The sequence below is a fragment of the Taudactylus pleione genome, unplaced genomic scaffold, assembly GCF_031769625.1.
Source record: "Taudactylus pleione unplaced genomic scaffold, aTauple2 ptg000044l, whole genome shotgun sequence".
NCBI classification, from domain to species: domain Eukaryota; kingdom Metazoa; phylum Chordata; class Amphibia; order Anura; family Myobatrachidae; genus Taudactylus; species Taudactylus pleione.
In genome coordinates this window covers 270,596-291,882 of record NW_028284446.1, presented here as the reverse complement: position 1 = coordinate 291,882, position 21,287 = coordinate 270,596, and the positions used below count along the sequence as shown (strand labels likewise).

Here is a 21,287-nt window from a genome sequence, read left to right as displayed (position 1 = left end):
AATAAGTTGTTGGAGCAAACAGGAGAAAAATCAGATGAGATGGGGAGAGAATGGGGGGCATTTGCACAAAGAGAGGAGAGATAGACAGGTACACATACAGAGAGATCAGTACACATACTGGTTGGAAACAGAGAGACTAACACAGAGATGGCAGGGAGACAGAGAGAGATGAGACAAACCGGATTGGAGTCAGGGATAGATATTGGAAGAGAGGGGACCCTACTTACATTGAGGTCTACTAGGACTCTGTAATTAAGCCATGTGGAGTAGTAGAATGGAGGGGAGCAAACAGTGCAACTTTTGTCTCTCTAAGGCAAGAGGCAGTGCATGGCCCAGCCTACAAAACATATTCCCAAATAATTTAATCTCGGTCTGGACCACCAGCCTATGGCACCCAGTTTCGGAACCGCTGCTACAAGCTGTACTTAGGAGATTTGGTTTTGGCAGTAGAAACTTGGATTAGATCTCATCATTATACTCAGCTCCGTCTGCTAGAGCATTTGTCAATGGATGTTTCTCCCCATGTTTTAATATAACTAATGGTACCCGACAGGGGTGTCCTCTCTGTCCCTTAATGTTTGCATTAGCTGTTGAGCCTCTAGCTGAGAAGATCAGGGTCACGGAGTCTATTCAGGGTCCTAGCACTACTCATAACATTTGTTTATTTGCGGATGACATTTTGCTTTGTCTGCTTAGCCCCCAGGTTTCTCTCCCTGCTCTACATTGCATTTTGGAAGCCTATTATAGGGTTTCCTTTTATAAAGTTAACACTGCTAAAACCAAAGCCCTCCCCTTTAAATATCCCTATTCCCTAATGATACATTAGAATCTCTTAAGGCGACCTTTAAGTATGCTTGGCAATCCTGTTCGCTTAAATATTTGGGTATTCATTTAGCCAGAGATAGAGATGTTATCTAGAGTAACTATATCCCTCTTCTTAAAGTGTTTGAGACTTTGACAAAAGACTGGATGTCTCATGAAGTTTATTGGTTGGGAAGAATAGCAGCCTTTAAGTTGGTATTACTCCCAAATCTCTTATGTTTATTTCGTACCATCCCCAGGATTCTACCTAAATCCTTATACATTAAATTTAATAAGGTTATTGTTAACTATGTGTGGAAGGAGGGTAAGCCAAGGATTGCGAAAGGTACACTTTCCTTACCTAAATTGAAGGCGGGGTAGCTTTCCCTGATTTAGAGAAATATCAATATGCTTGTCTATTAAATCAAGGAAGAGACTGGTTTGTAAGGGATACGCTTAAACCATGGGTCCTATGTGAGAAGGATGCCGTGAAACCCTTTGCCCTTCCCGTCTTACTGTGGCTCCCTGTCTCTGTTCAACCTTTAGGTAACAAGCTTCCTAAGTCAGTCCACTCCGCGCATGGCATAAATTTGTATCAACTAGTAAGGAAATAACACTGCCAGCTCCAGCTCTGTTGCTATTTTGTATATCCAATTTAATTACGAACATACAATTGCATTCTTGGGTGAGGAGTGGGATATTTCCTTAAAGAATATTTTGTCTGATGAGGGGGTAGTTCCATTCTCTGTTCTTCAATGTGAATTTAATGTTAAAAAGTAGGACTTTTACAAATATTTACAATTGCGCCACTGGATCCAGTCTCCTCCCTCCCTCGCTTAGCAAAGTATTCACCTCTACCCGAATATGTTTTAGGCACTGTCAGTCTTCTAATCATAAAGGGGGCGTCACGTGGTGGTACCAGTCCCAACTAACAAATGGTGAGTCAAGTAAATTGGCGTGTCAAAAGAAATGGGAGGATCTTTTCAGGACACTTTTCTGTGCTTGTTTTAAAATGTCCCGTTGTATCAATCATTCGGAAATGTTTATTAAGCAGATTCACAGATCATATTTCATCCCAGAGAGACAACAAAAATATCGCCCTCTGCATCTAAATATTGTTGAAGGAATTGTGGAAATTCGGGAAGTATATTTCACATTTTCTGGTCTTGCCCCTTTTTACGTCCGGTTTGGTCAGAAGTTTTTGCCCTGATTGGTAAAAGAATGAGAGCGAATATTCCAAAGGACCCAGTGGTCGCTTTGTTCCATTTTTTTTTCTGGTAATTTGACAGCGGGGGAGATAGTTATATTATAGGACATGTCCTAATTGCCACAAAGGCTGCTATAGCACAATTATGGAGATCCGACAAAATACCTAGTCTGAGCTCTATTGTAAACAAGGTCCAAAGGCATTGTGACTTTGAACCTGCATAATGCATATACTTACTTCGGCATCGTCTCCTCACATGAAGTGGTTCCGGTAGAATGAGTACAGGAAGGAGCAGGGATGCTCCTCCTCTCAGAGCAGGTTTATTGATCTTGGTTCCCTCCATTCCCCTACATCTGATGCTTAGTTTTATCTAACTCCTAGTGTAGGCCCAGATATATGCTGTGTCAATAAGTATTTATATTCTGCTGTGTATTTTGACAGAAATGTTGTTCTAATTATTTGTACACCCTCCTCCCCCTGTGCCCCTTCATTTTGTTTTCTGTACCCATCATTTTTAAAATGCAATAAAACTTTTATGGGCTCAGCCCGGCACCCCTGGGCGACGGGTGCCGGGTTGATTGTGTAAAATGTGTGTAAAAATAGAAGATAAAACATGGTCTTTAACAGAAGAGCTACAGGTCCCAGCAAGCTTCCCCCACATGCTGGTATTTGGAGAACCACAAGTACCAGCATGCGGGGCATTAAGGGCCCGCTGGTACCACTAGTTCACCTGTAATGACATGTTAAAAAAAAGACAAGATACACACACCGTGAAAGTAGAAGTTTATTTCAAACATACACACTCACACATACTCACCTACAATACCTGGACCGGTCCTCTTCTCTATGTAGGCATCTAACATCTTCGGAAATAAAAAAATGAAAAATCTCAACCCACGAACTCAGTACCGTCCACTAAGGACAGTACCTCTCGAATGACGGCCTCAGCTGCGGCATTTCCCTTAAAAGTGCCGGGGTTGAGCGCTCATTGGCTGACAGAGGTGAGCCTCTGCCTCTCTCAGCCAATGAACGTCTCGCAGCATTGACTTCAATGGTGAGAATCGCCAGGGTTTCTAAAGGTTGAAGTCAATGGTGGGAGCGATGAGGACGGAACTGAGTTCGTGGGTAGTGATTTTTCATTTTTTTTATTTCCGAAGATGCTAGACGTCCTCACCTGTAGTTCTACTGTTAACGACAATGTTTTATCTTCTATTTTTAGACACATTTTACACAATCAACCCAGCACCCAGTGCCCAGGGGTGCCGGGGATAGCCCCGGGCTATCAGCCGAGGCATGGAGTGCCCTGGAGAGGGGGACCCCTTTATTGTTAGGGTCCCCAACTCCCCAGGGATCCCCGGACTGGGCTGACTAGTGGTCAAGGGTAATGCTTTGGCTGGGGGATCTGGTGAAAAGGTTCCCCTGGCAGTGGCATTACCCCCGTGCTAGAAAGAGTCAAGTGCTGGTTATGGCAAATACAGGGGACACCTAAGTCTTTTGTCCACTGTATTTTCACAACTAGGACTGGCTATGAAAAGTCCGGGGCTGGTTGTGCTTTTAGGGGGAGACCTCACGTCATTTTTTTTTTTTTTTAATTATTACTTTACAAGCTTTTTACAGAAAGATACGTGCATGGATCTCACTAATGTATGCATGCATCTGGGTCAATTAGACCTGCTCATGCTAAAAATGAAAGCATGAAGCAGGTTTATTAATTTGGGGATTTGAACTTCGATTTTGAGTGGGATTTGTACATGAGCATGCAAAATCGCTCAAATCCCTTCTTAAAATCACCCAAAATCGAATTAGGTTGAAAATTGAATATTAGTAAATGAGGGATTTGCTAAGGGATTTTGCAGTTCAATTCAAAAAGTAGAATACCAAATTTACCCTCAGATGTCTTAATACATACCTTATCACATCCAGCATTGGAGGCAAAATATATGGTGAAAAGATGACCACACAGAGCCAATCATGGTCATCTTCTGAGTGCATTCTCCAAAATGTGCATAAATGATTCCATCAAATGTGATAAGAGCAGTGTGACAGATGTAGTGAAATTGATTTCAATGTTTAAAATTTGATAGGGGACCACCAGAAAGAAAGAGGTGACATATATTGATAGTGGCTGTGTATCTCACTCAAGCTGAAATCTTTGCACCGTAGCCATTTGTCATAGGTGTAATAGGACCTTATGCTCAAATAATGCACACTGTGACAAACTCACCGTAATTGTTAGCTAATAATAAAGTTCCTATTTTAATACCCTTGTGAAAGGTGACTGTGCACCTGTACGTTTTTTGTGATAGTGCTGTTAGCCACAGAAAAACAAGAAATCGAACAATAATATATATAACTGCTTTTACACTCAGTTCTACTTTGTAACTGAACTTTCAGTTCTACTCATTCCTCAGCTTTTTGAGGGAAACCACAGATTACCTCTTAGATTGTGTTTTCTTACTTTATGCCAATAAATACAAAAGCAGCTGTCGGTAATCTCAGTAAGCAAAGTCTTAAAGGCGAAGTATTGGATTAAAACGTTTCTAATACTATTATAGCAACTGTGCACTAATTGTGACAATACATTTGTTATTTAAATTTACACAAAAAAAGCTTATGTACAATAAAAAAAAAAAATCCAGTGTTCTGAAAGCAAAAGGATTTTCTATAGTAAAAATATCAGAATAAAAATATAATTCAGAGACTCTGGCAGCAGCTCTTAAGACTACAGAACACTGGGCCTGATTCAGACCCGCTCGCGAGCGCAAGTGGGTTGATGTTGGCCCAGTGCGCATGCGCACGATGGAGGCGGCTCCGTCGTGCGCATGTGCGAGACCCGGATAGCGACGGGCAAGCCGTCACTCCGGGTCTCGCTACAAAGGGGGCGTGCTGTCAATGTTGAGTGACAGCGCGCCCCCTTTGGTGGGTGGGCCGGGGGCGTGGCTGCCCAGACGGAGGCGTTCCCATGGGCACGCCTACCGTCTAGGGCCGGCCCCACTGACATCACAAGTGATGTCAGTGGGTGGACTTCTTGCTCTGTAAGCACCACAAGGGTCTCGTAGCAAGTCCGATGGTCGCGATGGTCTTGACCATCGCGACCATCATCCTGGCCGCTCGCACTAGCTGTGGGTGGTCACCCACAGCTATGTGAGCAGCCAGGAGGCCGCTCTATAAATACAATAGGGGGGCACTGATTCAGAGCGAGCGCTCTGAAAGAGTGTCAGGCTCTGAATCAGGCCCACTGTTTGCCTTGGACTAAAGGTGCCTATCCACTAGAAGACAGGCAAAAGACTGCACGATTACGACATTGTAATCAGTCTGTGATGTGCCTACAGTGAAGGAGCAGTCGTTGAGTGTAGGCACATCAATCATCTGCAAACATGCTGAACCTGACATTATCGTCAGGTTGACCAGCATGTTTGCCCGATGATAAATGTTTAAAAGACCAGCGGGAGCGAGCATCGCTGGTCGTTTTAGAAATTTTTTAAACAATCTGAAAATGATTTTTCAAACGATATCGTTCAATCACTCATTTTAATCGTCTAGTGGATAGGCACCTTAAGGAGTCATCCAATAAATCTCAGGTGATTACTACAGGTAAAAAGAACTTTCCTCCTGAACTGTATGCACAAGATCTTTTTGTGTCAGGTAAGGGCTGGGGACCCACTATTATTTATTTATTACCAGTTATTTATATAGCGCACACACATGTTCCGCAGCGCTTTACAGAGAATATCTTACCATTCACATCTATTTCAGCAGTACTCACTATGTGAACCATCAATCAGGGACTGAATGTAGGTCATTATTTTTATTTATATTAAAATGGAATTTAAAAAAATATAAGGTTGCATCATATTTTTGCAACCCCCCCCAGTGTGGCATAGATCAAAGATCCGTCACTGTCTCCCCTACTTTCCCCACTGCTCTGATAGGGATCTACTCATTATGCCAAGCAGTGCTGCTGCTCCTCCTAACAGCCCAGGGGGCACCGGAGAGCCAACTGAAGAAAGCAACAGCGCCTGTGTACAGCATATGCAGATGGGAGGACTGGGGCTTCAAACAAGCAGTGAGGTGAGTGCTCTGGACAAAGGGAGCAGGGGAGAGGGCTGTCCGCATGTAAAGTTCAACAGTTTTCAGGTATGAAGGAGGAAAATATAGTGCTGCCCTTTCCCCAGGTGAAGAAAGTTAAGGAAACTGTGTGCTCTTACCAGCTGCACAACCAGCACCAGCAAGAAAAATTGCAATCAGTAAATCGGTCGATGTATTTTCCATAGCATCAACCACAAGGTAAGAAAAATAGAAAGTGGCATCCAATCAAATGAGAGGTGGTTTAGTGCTCTGTATCTATTCGCGGCATGTTACCTCAAAACCACACTTGGGGCATACATTAATTTTTCAGAATCTATGAAACAGATTTATACCACTTTTATAATTTGCAAAGGATTAAATTATGATTTATTTCATTATAAAAGATCTGGAACCCTCTTGGACTCGTTAGTACCTATTAGTGGCACTTGAACAATTTATAGTGAGTACCACTGCTCTACTCACTGCATGAGAAAACAAGAATACCATAGAAAGCGACAGTCTACAAAAGTGAACGCCCCTTTTTAATAAATGAGCCAGTAAAGCAGATTAATTCATATTATCTGACCAGCAACATCCAATCATAATGAGTTTAGCTTGTAGGGAAGTAGAAACAAATCCAGAGAGTGCGGTCTGAAAAGATAACAAGTTTTTCGAAGAGTATGTATAACCTAAACTAATCAGAAGGTATTTTACAGAAATAAGTTTAAGAGCTCACAGATTTGCATTTGTGTGTTGTAGCCTCCAAATAAAGATTAATTTACATGAGCTCCACAATTATGGCCCTTTTAAATCTCAGTTCTGCTTTGTACCTTTGTTTATCCCCTTTTGTTCAAGGTAGTTTAATAGAAATCTGAGTGTATTATGTCTAAGTAATAAATCTCTGACTAAACCTCAAGTTTATAACTACAGCTGTGAGTTATGGTATATGTTAACAATCCATAGAAGAGATTGCAATTACTTACCGCAAAAACACATGCTAATATGTCTGAAAATAGGACCTTACAGTATATATTTGCTATTGAAAAGATATTCGTATAATTAGCTATCAGATTACCAAAACAAAAAGCGAAGAGCCTTGTATCAAGTACTGTAAGATTACAGACACTACTGCTTCTGTTACTAGGTATATGAGACTTACATTGAAGCATTTTACAATACCAGTCTGCTGTGTAAAATTAACACTTCTTGTTAGCAATAAAAATATGAGATATGGTAAGAACTTACCCTTGTTATCTCTATTTCTACGAAGTCCATAGGGTTCCACAGGATACCTTGGGGTATAGGTGTGACGTCAGTCGCAGGGCACCAAAGAGTTAAGCTTTCAGCCTCCCAGGATGCACTAGGTCCCCCTCCTATACCCCGCCCCCGGGCCAAGGCACCTCAGTTAGTTACCAAGCCATAGGCCGGAGGAGGAGAAGGAAGAGAGAGAACAAAGATCTGGACACATACAAGAATCACATTCTCACCAGAGGGAGACGGAAAACCGGTGACCAGAGCAAAGCCCATCTGCAGCACAGGTGCGACAGGGCGGGAGTCCTGTGGAACCCTATGGACTTCGTAGAAATAGAGATAACAAGGGTAAGTTCTTACCATATCTCATATTTTCTACTTCAGGGTCCATAGGGTATCCACAGGATACCTTGGGGATGTCCCAAAGCAGTATCCTTTAAGGGTGGGGACGCTCCTGTGCAGAAAGGAGAATCCGCCGCCCGAAGGAAGCATCCTGAGAGGCGAAGGTGTCAAACCTGTAATACCTCACGAAGGTATGGACAGAAGACCACGTAGCAGCCTTGCAGATCTGAACTGCCGAGGCACCACGTCGAGCTGCCCACGAAGGACCCACAGACCTAGTGGAATGAGCCTTCAGAGAAGGAGGGACCGGTAGGCCTTCATGAAGATAAGCTTCAGAAATAGCCATACGGATCCAGGCTGCCAAAGTTTGCTTTGAAGCAGGCCAACCCTTTTTACAGAAGCCATAGCGGACAACAAAGCGTCCGACTTCCTAAACAAAGAAGTGCGGTCAACATAAGTCCTTAAGGCCCGCACAACATCCAAAGAGGCCTCACCCACGGAAAGACCCGGTGAGTTAAAGGCCGGAACAACTATTTCCTCGTTAACATGAAACTGGGAAACAACTTTGGGAAGAAACTCGGGCCGAGTGCGGAGCACTGCCCTGTTCCCATGAAAAACCAAGAAAGGGGGTCTACAAGAAAGAGCCCCTAACTCAGAAACACGTCTGGCTGAAGCAACGGCCAGAAGGAAAACAGTCTTAGCTGTTAGCCATTTAATATCCACTGAGCCCAGTGGTTCAAACGGCGGTCCTTGGAGAGCCCTCAGGACCACAGCCAAATCCCAAGGCGCCACAGGTGGAACAAAGGGCGGCTGAATACGGAGAACACCTTGCATAAAGGTGCGCACATCCGGGATTGTAGCAAACCTACGGTGAAACCAGACAGATAGGGCCGAAACCTGTACCTTCAAAGAAGCAAGGCGAAGCCCATGATCTAGTCCCGCTTGCAGGAAGGCGAGAATCCGAGACAGACGAAACTCCCGCGGTGCATAACCTCTCGGTCGACACCACTGGAAGAACGTATGCCACACGCGATGGTATATCCTCGCGGAAGACGGTTTCCGAGCTCGTAACATGGTACGCACCACAGAGCTGGAAAACCCCCAGGACCTCAGCATGGCCGTCTCAACAGCCACGCCGCCAAAGACAGCCGAGTCAGGTCCGGGTGAAGACAAGGACCCTGAGACAGAAGGTCCGGTCGTAGCGGCAACCGCAGAGGACTGTCCACGGACAGACCCTGAAGGTCTGAGAACCAGTGCCGTCTGGGCCACGCGGGAGCTATCAACAGGAGCGTCCCTCCTTCCTGTTTGAATTTCCGGATTACCCGTGGAAGAAGGGAGACCGGAGGGAACAGGTATGCGAACCTGAACGTCCACCGGACGGACAGAGCATCCACCAGAGACGCCCCTTCGTCTCTTGTGCGAGACCCGTACACCGGCAACCTGTTGTTGTGCCGGGACGCCATGAGGTCGATTTCTGGAAGACCCCACCTGTCCACCAGTAGTTGAAAAACGTCCGGGTGCAGGGACCATTCCCCTGGATGAACGTCCTGGCGACTTAGAAAGTCCGCCTCCCAATTTAGCACTCCCGGGATGAAGACCGCTGATATGGCCGGAAGATTGCGCTCCGCCCAAACCAGGATCCGAGAGACCTCTACGAGAGCCGCCCGACTGCGAGTTCCTCCTTGCCTGTTTATGTAGGCCACGGTGGTAGCATTGTCCGACTGGACCTGCACCGGGTGACCCTGGAGAAACCGCTGTGCCTGCAGGAGAGCATTGAAGACCGCACGGAGTTCCAAGATATTTATTGGAAGCTCCGCTTCTGTCGGTGTCCACCTGCCCTAGAACAAGTGTGGACCCGAAACTGCTCCCCAGCCCCGAAGACTGGCGTCCGTTGTCAACAGGACCCAATTTGGAACCCAGAACGGACGTCCCTTGTTGAGGTGGGTCGTCTTTAACCACCACGCAAGGGACAGGCGAACCTCCGGGGTGAGCACAATCGTCTGGAACTTCAGAGACTGAGGCAGCCCGTTCCACTTGGACAGGATCAGGTGCTGCAGAGGTCTGGAGTGAAACTGGGCGTATTCCACCATGTCGAACACCGACACCATGGAGCCCAGTAACCTCATCGCCGAGTGTAAGGACACCCGGCGGCTGTGCAGACAACTGCGCACCCTTGACTGTAAAGCAGAGATCTTGTCCTCCGTCACGAAGATCCTTTGCTGTCCCGAGTCCAATAAGGCTCCAAGATGCAGAATCCTCCGAGACGGGATTAGAGTGGACTTCTGCCAGTTGATTAGCCAGCCGTGCCGTTGCAGCAGTGCAATGGTCAGGTCCAAGTGGTGTAACAGGAGCTCTGGAGATCCTGCCACCAATAACAGGTCGTCCAAGTACGGCAACATGCGGACTCCTTGCAGCTGCAGAGAAGCCGCCATGACCGCCATAGCGTCCTGTATGTCCAATGACACCATGTAGTCCCCAGGTTCCAGCGCCAGAATGATGGACCGTAGGGTCTCCATCCGAAACTTCGGGACCCGCAAAGACTTGTTGAGTGCTTTGAGGTTGAGAATCGGACGATATGACCCATTGGGTTTCTGTACCAAAAATAGATTTGAATAGAAACCCTGGCTCCTCTGGGAGAATGGAACAGGCACTATAACTCCAGCCTGGAGCATAGTGTGCAATACCTTCCGCAGCTCCGTAGCCTTGTTCCGGTCTGATGGTAGACCCGTGGTGAAGAATCGAGCCGGGGGTCTGTGCCGGAAGGAGAGGGCGTACCCGTGAGAGACCACCTCCAGAACCCAAGTGTCTGTCGTAGTGAACGACCAACACCGGGAGAACTGCAGCAGGCGGCCTCCCACCCTGGGATCCCCCAAGGGGAGACCCGGACCGTCAGGCCGCAGGCTTGTCATCTGGCTTGGGGGCCGGACGTCTGGTACTCCATGCCTGTTTCCGGGGCTTGACCGATTTCTTAGGGCCAGCCTGTCGAGGAAACGACTGTGGTTTGGGCCTGCCCTGGGCCCTAGATGACCGAAAGGACGATGGTCCAGAACCAGAAGGAGCAGCGGCCGACGGGAGACAAGCAGATTTGGCTGCCGCCAGCGTGGCCACAATCTTATCCAGATCCGGACCGAAGAGAACTTCTCCGGTAAACGGCAACGCTTCCAGACCTTTCTTGGATCTGCGTCCGTCTTCCAGGATCGCAGCCACAAGGTGCGACGAGCAGCTACCGCTGCTGAAGAAATTCTAGACACCAGAGTACTAATGTCTAGAGCCGCCTCGTTGATGTAGGTGGCCGAATCACGGAGATTGCCAATCAACTCCGCCTGTTCGGCCGGACAGTCGGATTCAAAAGAAGCCTCTAATGAATCCGCCCAGCGCTCCATCGCTCTGGCAACCCAGCAAATGGCCATAGCCGGCCGTGCTGCCCCCCCTGCAAGGGAATAAGCGGACTTCAGGCAGATTTCTACCTTGCGGTCCGTAGCATCCTTAAGGGAGGACATGGATGGCATCGGCAATGTGGCACTACGGACAAGACGGGTCACGTGAGAATCCACCTGTGGAGGGGATTCACACTTAGCAAAATAATTATCCGCGAACGGATAAGCCACCGCCAGGCGTCTCTGCGGCTGGTATCTTTTGCCAGGTTGTTTCCACGCCTCCTCTAAATGGTCCACCAACTGACCCGAAAGAGGAAAGACTGTGGCATCGCCCTTCACATCTTTGAAAAAGGCATACTTAGATTTAGCCGCTGGGGGAACTTCGTCCTCAATCACCAAGGCTGTGCGGACCGCCCGAATAAGTCCAGGAATATATACTTTGGACTTAGCATCAGCGCCCTTAGTATGGAAAGGTTCCTGATCGTAAGGATCCAGAATCTCCCCATCATCAGACGTCCCTTCGTCATCCTCATAAGGAGCGGACAGAGACGCCACCGGCCTTTTATGAGGCCGCATCACAGACTCCCCTTGCAACACATCCGACAAGTGCTGTACAGAACTCGTCAGGGAGTTAACCCACGCTGGCTCCTGAGAACCCGGGAGCGGGGAAATAGGGAGACTGTGGGGTACCACCAATTGTCGTGGGAACCCCTGCATGGGTGACGACACCACAGACTGCTGGGACAAACCCATCGGAGTAAACGCGGGCTGCGGAGCTAACTGGCCCACTAAAGCTGTTAACGCCTGAGCGAAACAAGCCCAGGGCGGCTCCTGTACCGGTGCTGTAACCGTAATAGGCCGCGCCATGGACAAACACTGCCGGCAAAGGCCCTCCGCGCTACCCTCCCCCTCCGCTAATGGTACTTTGCACGTGGTACACTGTAGCCGGAGGGGAAAATCACTTTCAGACATGATGGCACCACGTATGTGACCTCTCTCACCAATTAAGTATTAAATAGGCGAGAGACCACCCTGCAGCACCGCACCGCAAGGGCTTTAGCAGAAAGAACAGGGACAGTAATAAAGCTGACAGTTTAGAGAAGAAAAGTTACAGGCAGCGCTAGCACAGTCACATACAATGCAGAGAAATAACAATTCCTGCACTAACAGCGCTGATCACTCAACTACACAGACACAGGGCCTGGTAGGACACAGCGCTGCATACACAGACCTGAGCCACAGCGGAGGAGAGGTATGCGGGGGGACCCAGACCACGATGCTTCCATCCAGACTTCCAGCAGCGTTCACCATGCGTTGCAGAGAAGATGGCCGCCGAGGAGCAGAGAGAAGCTGGCCTGGGGGAGGAGCGCTGACACAGGACCAGTCAGCACAGTGCAGAGAGGGCTGTGTGCAGCGGGGGAGGCGCCGGCTGTGAGACAGGGAAGGCGCGCTCCCCTGGCATGCATTTAACCCCTGGGACGCCGCAGCGCTACCGCTCTGCTGCGGTCCGCTGTCCCAGGGGGTAGTGGAAGCGCAGGTTGGTCGCCTGGCTCCACGCTGCAGCCAGTCCCCAGGGAGCCCCCTGCCTGGGGACTTAGGACCATGTGATCAGCGGGGACCCACCGCGGGACCCCGCTGCTTACCTCTGTCCCCCTTGAATCCGGCCATGGTCCGGAGCATCTGGGGTCACCGCTAGCTGTGACCCCAGACGCCCACCAGCATCCCCGGATCAGTACCGGCGTTCTGGTACCGGCGGGGTGTAGGGAAGACAGCATGGACGTCAGGACTGACTGTCCATGCTGTTCATCCAGATGTGCAGCCACAGCTGCATGAAGAAAAAGCTTCAGGGGCTCTTCTAGCCCCCACTCCAACAGGTGCACCCGACTCCGGCCGGGCACCAAACTAAACTGAGGTGCCTTGGCCCGGGGGCGGGGTATAGGAGGGGGACCTAGTGCATCCTGGGAGGCTGAAAGCTTAACTCTTTGGTGCCCTGCGACTGACGTCACACCTATACCCCAAGGTATCCTGTGGATACCCTATGGACCCTGAAGTAGAAACATACAATTCATGGCATTATACGAAAAGCACTTGTTGGAGCTAATTTAGGACTTAAAACATACAATGCCAAATATTAAACAGAAAAAGCAGGAAAAGTCAAACTAGGATATAAAGTGCCTCGCTTCTAAAAATATGGACAGTCAACGCTCAGTAGAATTAAAAGATATCAAGGAAAACACTGAGGGGTTTGGAGTGCTGAGGGTGTATGTTACCTACAATGTCCTAAAGAGGACCTGTCTGCAGAGTACAGATGTATTCACATAAATCTTACCTCCATGTGCTACAAGTCGCGTTAAACATAAAGCGTGAGCTCCATGTGTCTCGTTAGCGCCGGACTATTTTTCTATTACAGTGCGTCTTATTCGCAAAGCAATGCAAATAGTTAGCACAAGCAGCTTCTGCTGATTAAAATGTGCGGTATGCCTTTATTTTGTGTGCAACTGCGGGTGTATCTGCATATGAAATGCTAAGTTACAGTGTCAACTGCCGTGGATGCTTCTGCATCTTATTGACATCGCTTTGCGAATAAAATGCATTTGAAGGTAAAAAGTCACACGAAGAGACACTTGGAGCTACCGTTTCATGCCATTGCACGACTAGAAGGGCTGTTTATCGCGCAAGGAAGTAAAATGTATGTGGACACATCTGTAATGTGTGATATTTCTCTATTACATATACATACACCTGTCAGTCAGAACACGTGCCTAATATTGTGTAGGTCCTCCTTGTGCCAAAACAGCTCTGATCCATCAAAACAAAGAATCCACTAGACCTCTGAATGTGTCCTGTGGTATATGGCACCAAGACATTAGAAGCAGATCCTTTAAGTCCTGTAAGTTGCGAGGTGGGGACTCCATGGGTCGGACTTGTTTTACAGCACATCCCACAGATGCCTGATCAGATTGAGATCTGGGGAATTTGGTGGCCAAAACACACCTTGAACTCTGTCATGTTCCTCAAACCATTCCTGAATAATTTTTGCAGTGTGACAAGGCGTATTATTCTGCTGTAAGAGGCTACTGCCATCAGGGAATACTGGCAACGAAGGGTTGACTTGGTCTGCGACAATGTTTAGTTAGGTGTTACATTGTCAAAGTAACATCCACATGAATGCCAGGACCCAAGGTTTTCCAGCAGAACATTGTCCAGAGCATCACAATGCCTGGGCAGGCTTGCCTTATTCCCATAGTGCAACCTGGTGTGATCTTTTCCCAAGGTAAATCCATGTGATGTAAAAGAAAACATGATTCATCACACCAGACCACCTAAAAGAAACAATTATTAATTTCACCAAGCCACCTTCTTCCATTGCTCCATGGTCCAGTTATGATGCTCACGTGCTCATTGTAGGCACTATAGATGGTGGACAGGGGTCAGCATAGGAACTTTGACAGGTCTGACTCATACGCAGCATATGACGCACTGTGTGTTCTGACACTTTTCCATCATAGCCAGCATTAACCATTTCAGCAATCTGCGGTACAGTAGCTCTTCTGTGGCATAGGACACGACAAGCGAGCCTTTTCTCCCTACGTGCATCAATGAGCCTTGGGCGCTCATGACTGGTGTTGCCGGTTTACTAGTAAATATATATATCTATATCAGACTCTAACCCATATGGCCCGCCAATGAGACGGTGACTATACTTTGCAGCCTATGTTGTTGTTTTGGAGCAGATCATTGAGGTTTCATTCATTAATACATATATCTCTTAAGGTCCCACTACAGCATTACAACATGGTTAAGGTCTGGACTTTGGTTTGATCATTTCAAAACTTTAATTGTTTTCTTTTTTCAGGCATTCAGTTGTAGATAACTGTCCTGTTGAAACAATTTCAGCAAAATTTTAGCAGTTGGACAGACGTTTTCACATTTCACCCTAGAACAGTGTTTTCCAAATCCTCTCTCATGCACCCTGTAAACCAAGATAGAACCAGGGTCGCAAAGCCATCTGTTCGAAACAAGCGTCATAGTTTGCTGCATGCTTCCTACACTGAGACCACATTAATAGCTGCAGTGCTGAAAGAGAATGATGAAGCTCTCCACTGCCCATACACAGTTACTGATCAGTCTGCACACATTAAGTGAATCCTACTTTTGGATGAGCATATGGTACAACTTTTTATACTGATGCAATTTGATATACAAAGAAGGCAATAATCCCAGTTTAGGATTATTATGTTATAAGGGGAGGATATTACCCATTTGGATATATTGGGCCTGATTTAAACTTGTATGTTATGCCGATGTTTTTGCAGTTGAGAATCGGCCGTCTGCAGGGCCACCGACAGCCGCGCCGGGCCCAGGTGACGGGGCATGGCCTAACTGTGGGAGGCGTGGCTACGCCCCCTTAGAAAAAAGGAAAACAATTTTTTGCACAGCCCGGCGCACGGTAATTGGGGGGCGCGATCAGCGTGATCGCTCCCCCCATAGGCATAGTAGACTGCCTCCGGCTGCTGCTTTAGTAGCCGCGAGCAGTCTCCCAGTGCAGCCCAGCACACAGCAGCGTGTGCTGGGCTGCTGTGACGTAAGAGGGAGAGGGAGACGGTGCCGGACCCCTGCCGGGCCCATCCAGCATGCCTGGGCCCGGGTAATTAGTACCCGCTCCCCGCCCCCCTCTTGGCGCCCCTGGCCATCTGTGCATACAACTGAGTCACACTGCGCATGCATCAAAGACCATTACCGTAGTCACAAGCAGTGACTTTTTATTCGCAGAGTGATTGACAGTTAAGGGCCATTTGCGGGAGGTAATGAGGTGTGCCGCCAAATATGCAGGCGTGCCGCGGATATTTTTGGGGCGTGTCGCTGCCTGTGTCTGCGATCCCGTGCACACAAATCATGGCTCTGGCGTCTCAGTTCAGGCGGTCATTCTGCGCGACCATAGTCACTCTGGAGATGTATTATCGAAGAATCTGCGTACTAGTACAGAGTTGCCTGGATTTGCAATGGTGCCTGTGGGCATCTCAGTACATATCCTGGCGTCTGCAACATTAGCATATTTTCACCAATCCTCTATGTTCACATACCCTGCAGCGGTGGCATTAGTGTACAACGCTGACTAAGGTCCATTTTCACTAATGTATTGGATATTGCTGCTTGAATATAATCTGATTGTAATAAATGAAAAAATTCTTCTTGTTTCCTAATTGTACATTTTAATGTTTTCTTGTGATACAGGAATCACCTATACTTACGTGTGTTACCAATTTTTCTCTGTGAACACTATTTAGAAATCAGAGTTTATGCACATTGTACTAATAGCTGCACTACTACAGAAGTCCATAAATCACATGTTTTCATTTATTGTTGCAAATAGCAGTTACACTTTATCAAGGCAACAATGTTCTGTAACACTGGCAGCAGCAAGGAATTGATTTTGGGGTCTATTTATCGAATAATATTTGATAATATTTGCGGGCATCCACGGAAAACTTAAGTATCACCCCAATGTACTATGGAGGGACTGCAGCAGATATCTCCATATGTGCTGTATGTCCCTCCATTTCTGACAGCAGCCCCAGCTCCCATAGGTTTCTATGGAGGCTGCAAAGCTGTCAGAATTACAAAGCAGAACTTGGCCCCAGCAGCTAACTCCATCTTTAGTTGGTGTTAGCCCATTGTAGCCTAAGGGCTACACTCTGCAGAATTTTTTGGGAGAGGGATCCCTCCCCTCTGCTGCCCGGTCACACATGCCCTGAGCAAAGTAGAAATTAAAGTGATCATGGGTTTAGGCAACATAAGGATTTCTTATTTTGGTACTAAGGAATCCTTATTATCAGGGGTTGGCCGCATTTATTAATAAATATGCCCCTTCATGTTAAAGTATTAAGCAAATCAATAATTTTAAATAAATCACCTCTTCTAATAAATTCATTGTGTATACAGTGAGTATATATAAACACACATTAATAACATATTTTTATTACAGCATGCCAACAATAGACAAATATGCAGGATTCATTAATAACTTATCTGTTACTCTTTAGGTAGTATGGCAGGATCACCAGAGATGGCGCTGGTGAGCACCAGATTCTGTGTGGGGCAGGAGAGATATGCCCACACAGGGTAGAAATGCTAAGTTTTACCACACCTAGATGCTGCCTTGTGGAGAGAGCTCAGGTGAGGGATAACGAGGCAGACCTACAGTCAGGTTGCATGTGGAATCAGTCCAAGGAGGACTGGCAGCTATAGAGCCCAGTATGCCTGGAGTCCATTGGGCCTGAGTCCAGACTTGCAGGAAGCAGGGAAGACCAAAAAACTCCAAAGACTGTATACACTGAAGCAGATAAGCTGCAGGCTGAGGAAGTCAGAGCCTATACCTGGAAGAGACAGGGAAGGCCACCAAGACTGACTGTGTTGTGTAGCTGTGGTAGCCATGTCAGGCTGTAGTCGGCGATAGACCTGCAGAGAAGCAGGCAGAGACTTCATTGGCAGATTAGTTGCACCATTATAGTCAGGGGTCAAGAAGTGAGTTCGACGCCCTAAATAAGGGCTAGGCTGGTTATTATTTTCTTTACATATTTGATTCTTGCTGACAAATAAAGCTCCATTTATTTGATTTTACCATGGAAGTTCTGTGTGGACCCTCATTAAAACACCTAAACACTGCACCAATCCACCCTCTACCAAGTTATTTACCCCTGTGTCATCACAGCAGTTAAAGACCCAACGGCCCTCTAATTTTTAAACTGCTCTTCACTCAAAATTGACAAAGTAGGTTCAAGTGAAAAAAAAAAATGCCTATATCTCTTCATGCCAAATTTCATACAGATGGATTTAACTATTTAAATGTTATTAACGCCTGAATATAGAAAGTTATAATGGATTGATAAATAAAAGAACATTAAGTCAATGGTTCTTGTTCATCATCCTTTGAGCTTTTCTTTACGCCATCTCATCTACACCCCCAAAAACAGAACATAGGCCACATCAAATACACCAACTAGAACATACCCCAATTTATTTTACGCTTCAACAAAGGGAAGCATTATCTTCAAGACTGCCTGGCTTGTAACTATTTTGTCACTTTATGAATAGCTGGCAGGCCACTCTGGAAAACATGCAGAATTGACTGGTAAACAGTACGATATACCAGATAATGTTCAGCTTACCACTTGGAGGCTTTGGCCGTGGTGGGACACTTCTCTTGGGGGGCAGTGCTGGCATCTCGTGTTTGCTTTTAAAAGGGTCTTCAGAGAATCCAGAACTCGGAAAAGTAGTAGCAAAAGGATCAGGAGTTTGGTGCTGAAAAAATCCATTGGCGGAAACTGTTAAAACGCAGAAATCTCAGATATTCAAACATCTTTTATAGTCACAATTTAGGTGGTATCTGATGCAATAGTAACAGCAAATATGTAGTCAGTATTATACAGTACCAGCCAAAAGTTTGGACACACCTTCTTATTCAATGGTTTTTGTTTATTTAAATATTTTCAACATAGTAGATTAATACTGAAGACATCAAAACTATGGAAGAACACATATGGAATTATGTTGTAAACAAAAAAAGTGTTAAACAAATCAAAATATGTTTTATATTTTAGATTCCACAAAGTAGCCCCCTTTTGCTTGGATGACAGCTTTGCAGACTGTTGGCATTCTCTCAATCAGTTTCATGAGGTAGTCTCCTGGAATGGTTTTTCAAAAGTCTTGAAGGAGTTCCCAGAGGTGCTGAGCACTTGTTGGCTGCTTTTCCTTCACTCTGCGGTCCAACTCATCCCAAACCAGCTCAACTGGGTTTAGGTCGGGTGATTGTGGAGGCCAGGTCATCTGACGCAGTACTCCATCACTATCCTTCTTGGTCAAGTAGCCTTTACATAGCCTGGAGGTGTGTTTGGGGTCATTGTCTTGTTGAAAAACAAATGATGGTCCCAGTAAGTGCAAACCAGATGGGATGGCATGGCACTGCAGAATGCTGTGGTAGCCATGCCGGTTAAGTGTGCCTTGAATTTTGAATAAATCACCAACAGTGTCAGCAGCAAAGCACCCCCACACCATCACACCTCCTCCTCCATGCTTCACAGTGGAGCCACACATGCTGAAACCATCCGCTCACCCTCTCTGCGTCTCACAAAGACATGGCGGTTGGAACCAAAAATCTCAAATTTGGACTCATCAGACCAAAGCACAGATTTCCACTGGTCTAATGTCCATTCCTTGTGTTTCTTGGCCCAAACGTTTCTCTACTTCTTGTTGTTCATCCTCAGTAGTGGCTTCTTCACAGCAATACGACCATCAAGGCCTGATTCCCGCAGTCTCCTCTGAACAGTTGATGTTGAGATTTGTCTGCTACTTGAACTCTGTGAAGACTTTATGTGGTCTCTAATCTGAGGTGCTAATAAGTAGTGGTTTCTGAGGCTGGTAACTCTAATGAACTTATTCTCTGCAGCAGAGGTAACTCTAGGTCTTCCTTTCCTGTGGCGGTCCTCATGAGAGCCAGTTTCATCATAGCATTTGATGGTTTTTGCAACTACACATGAGGATACATTCAAAGTTCTTGAAATTTTCCGTATCGACTGACCTTCATGTCTTAAAGTAATGATGCACTGTCGTTTCTCTTTACTGAGTTGAGTGGTTGGTGCTATAATATGAATTACAACAGTAGTCAAATAGTGGTGTCCACTGTGTACTTTCCCTGCCTCTGCACAACACAACTGATGATCTCAAACACATTAAGCAGGCAAGTAATTCCACAGATTGACTCTTGACAAGGCACACCTGTTAATTCAAAACCATTCCAGGAGGCTACCTCATGAAGCTGATTGAGAGAATGCCAAGAGTGTGCAAAGCTGTCATCCAAGCAAAAGGGGACTACTTTGAGGAATCTAAAATATAAAACATATTTTGATTTAACACTTTTTTGTTTACAACATAATTCCATATATGTTCTTTCATAGTTTTGATGTCTTCAGTATTAATCTACTATGTTAAAAATAATTTAAATAAACAAAAACCATTGAATGAGAAGGTGTATCCAAACTTTTGACTGGTACTTTATGTATTATTCCTCTCTATATATATTAAAGAGGGAGAAAATAAAGTTGTTAGCAAATTATCAAATAGCATATAAGGCAGTGGTCCCCAACTGTTACATCATTATCTGGCCTACCTGCTGGCAATCCTGGCCCATAATGATTTTTTTAAGTGACAGCTTGCTAAACATTTTGTGTTCAATGAAACTGTAATCATAAATGTACAAAAGAACAGAAAGTAAGGATGGTAGTTTTCATTTTCTACTAAGATATATCTTGAATACCCATCCATAATGCCTGATTTTACTTCTTTTAGACCTTTTCACCCTTTACACTTCCATTTCTCTATAAACGTTGTCAGATCAGCACAAACAATGAATAGTATGGACAAAATGATCATAATGCAGATGCATTATATATTGCTGCTTACAATAATTTCTCTAAAACTGTAACTGATCTCATTTTTTTAAAACTTCGGTGAGGGAAAGAACCAAGGAGGGAGTCGTGTGCGACATGGCAGACCGCTGGGGATCGTTGTATCCAAGAGGATTGGTAAGGAAGACATACAGTACATCTGTCTGTAACCGACATACCTAATAACTTACACTGAAAGAAGGAGGCTAATGTTCAAACATGCTGGACATGGATCCCATGATTTAGAGGAATTATGAAGGAAGCTGGTCATAAATTCCCTATGAAACATATCACATTCTCTTTCATAATTAACTTTTATTGAGTTTAAAAAAAAAAAAAAAAAGGTAGGGAATGGGAAATACAGAAAAATACGGGGGAAAAGGATAATATATGACATATTCTGTTGATAACAGATTGAATTCACTGAGACCATGGGTGATTTTTAGTCAGCCACCATAATATGCCTTATTCATTTTTTCTAAAATTCAAGTAGCAAACGGGACTCCTAGTGAAAGGATGCAGACCCTGGGGGAAATGGGAAAATTTATATGTAGCACAGTTGGTAAGATGTTTTTACTGTTTTATCAAGGGCTGAGAGCTTAAGAAGTCCCACCAGATATGCAGGAATGAGATGTTTGTGGGACATTCCCTCAAGTATCTGTCGGAGACATTAGGATTGATCTTATCAAACCTCGACAAGGACATAGTAGATTTCACATATTTTTTTGTCACCTACACCATGCACATATGGTGAGACTTTCTGGAAACAAATCCTAGGTTCACAAAAAGTGGGATGAT

At 45.7% G+C, this 21,287-nt stretch overlaps 1 protein-coding gene across 3 annotated transcripts in view; it reads right to left on the bottom strand.

Moving 5' to 3' along the window:
• The window catches only part of EPS15L1 (epidermal growth factor receptor pathway substrate 15 like 1), a 245,253-nt gene that overhangs the window by 48,113 nt on the left and 175,853 nt on the right, over positions 1-21,287 (bottom strand). For 2 of the 3 annotated variants that reach the window (XM_088460325.1, XM_088460326.1), the window contains one exon: positions 18,216-18,348. In XM_088460325.1, coding sequence (XP_088316451.1) covers positions 18,216-18,348 — 133 coding nt within the window. Of the gene's footprint in view, positions 1-18,215; positions 18,372-21,287 lie in introns of all 3 variants that reach the window. The other variant, XM_088460327.1, reaches the window with a different exon arrangement.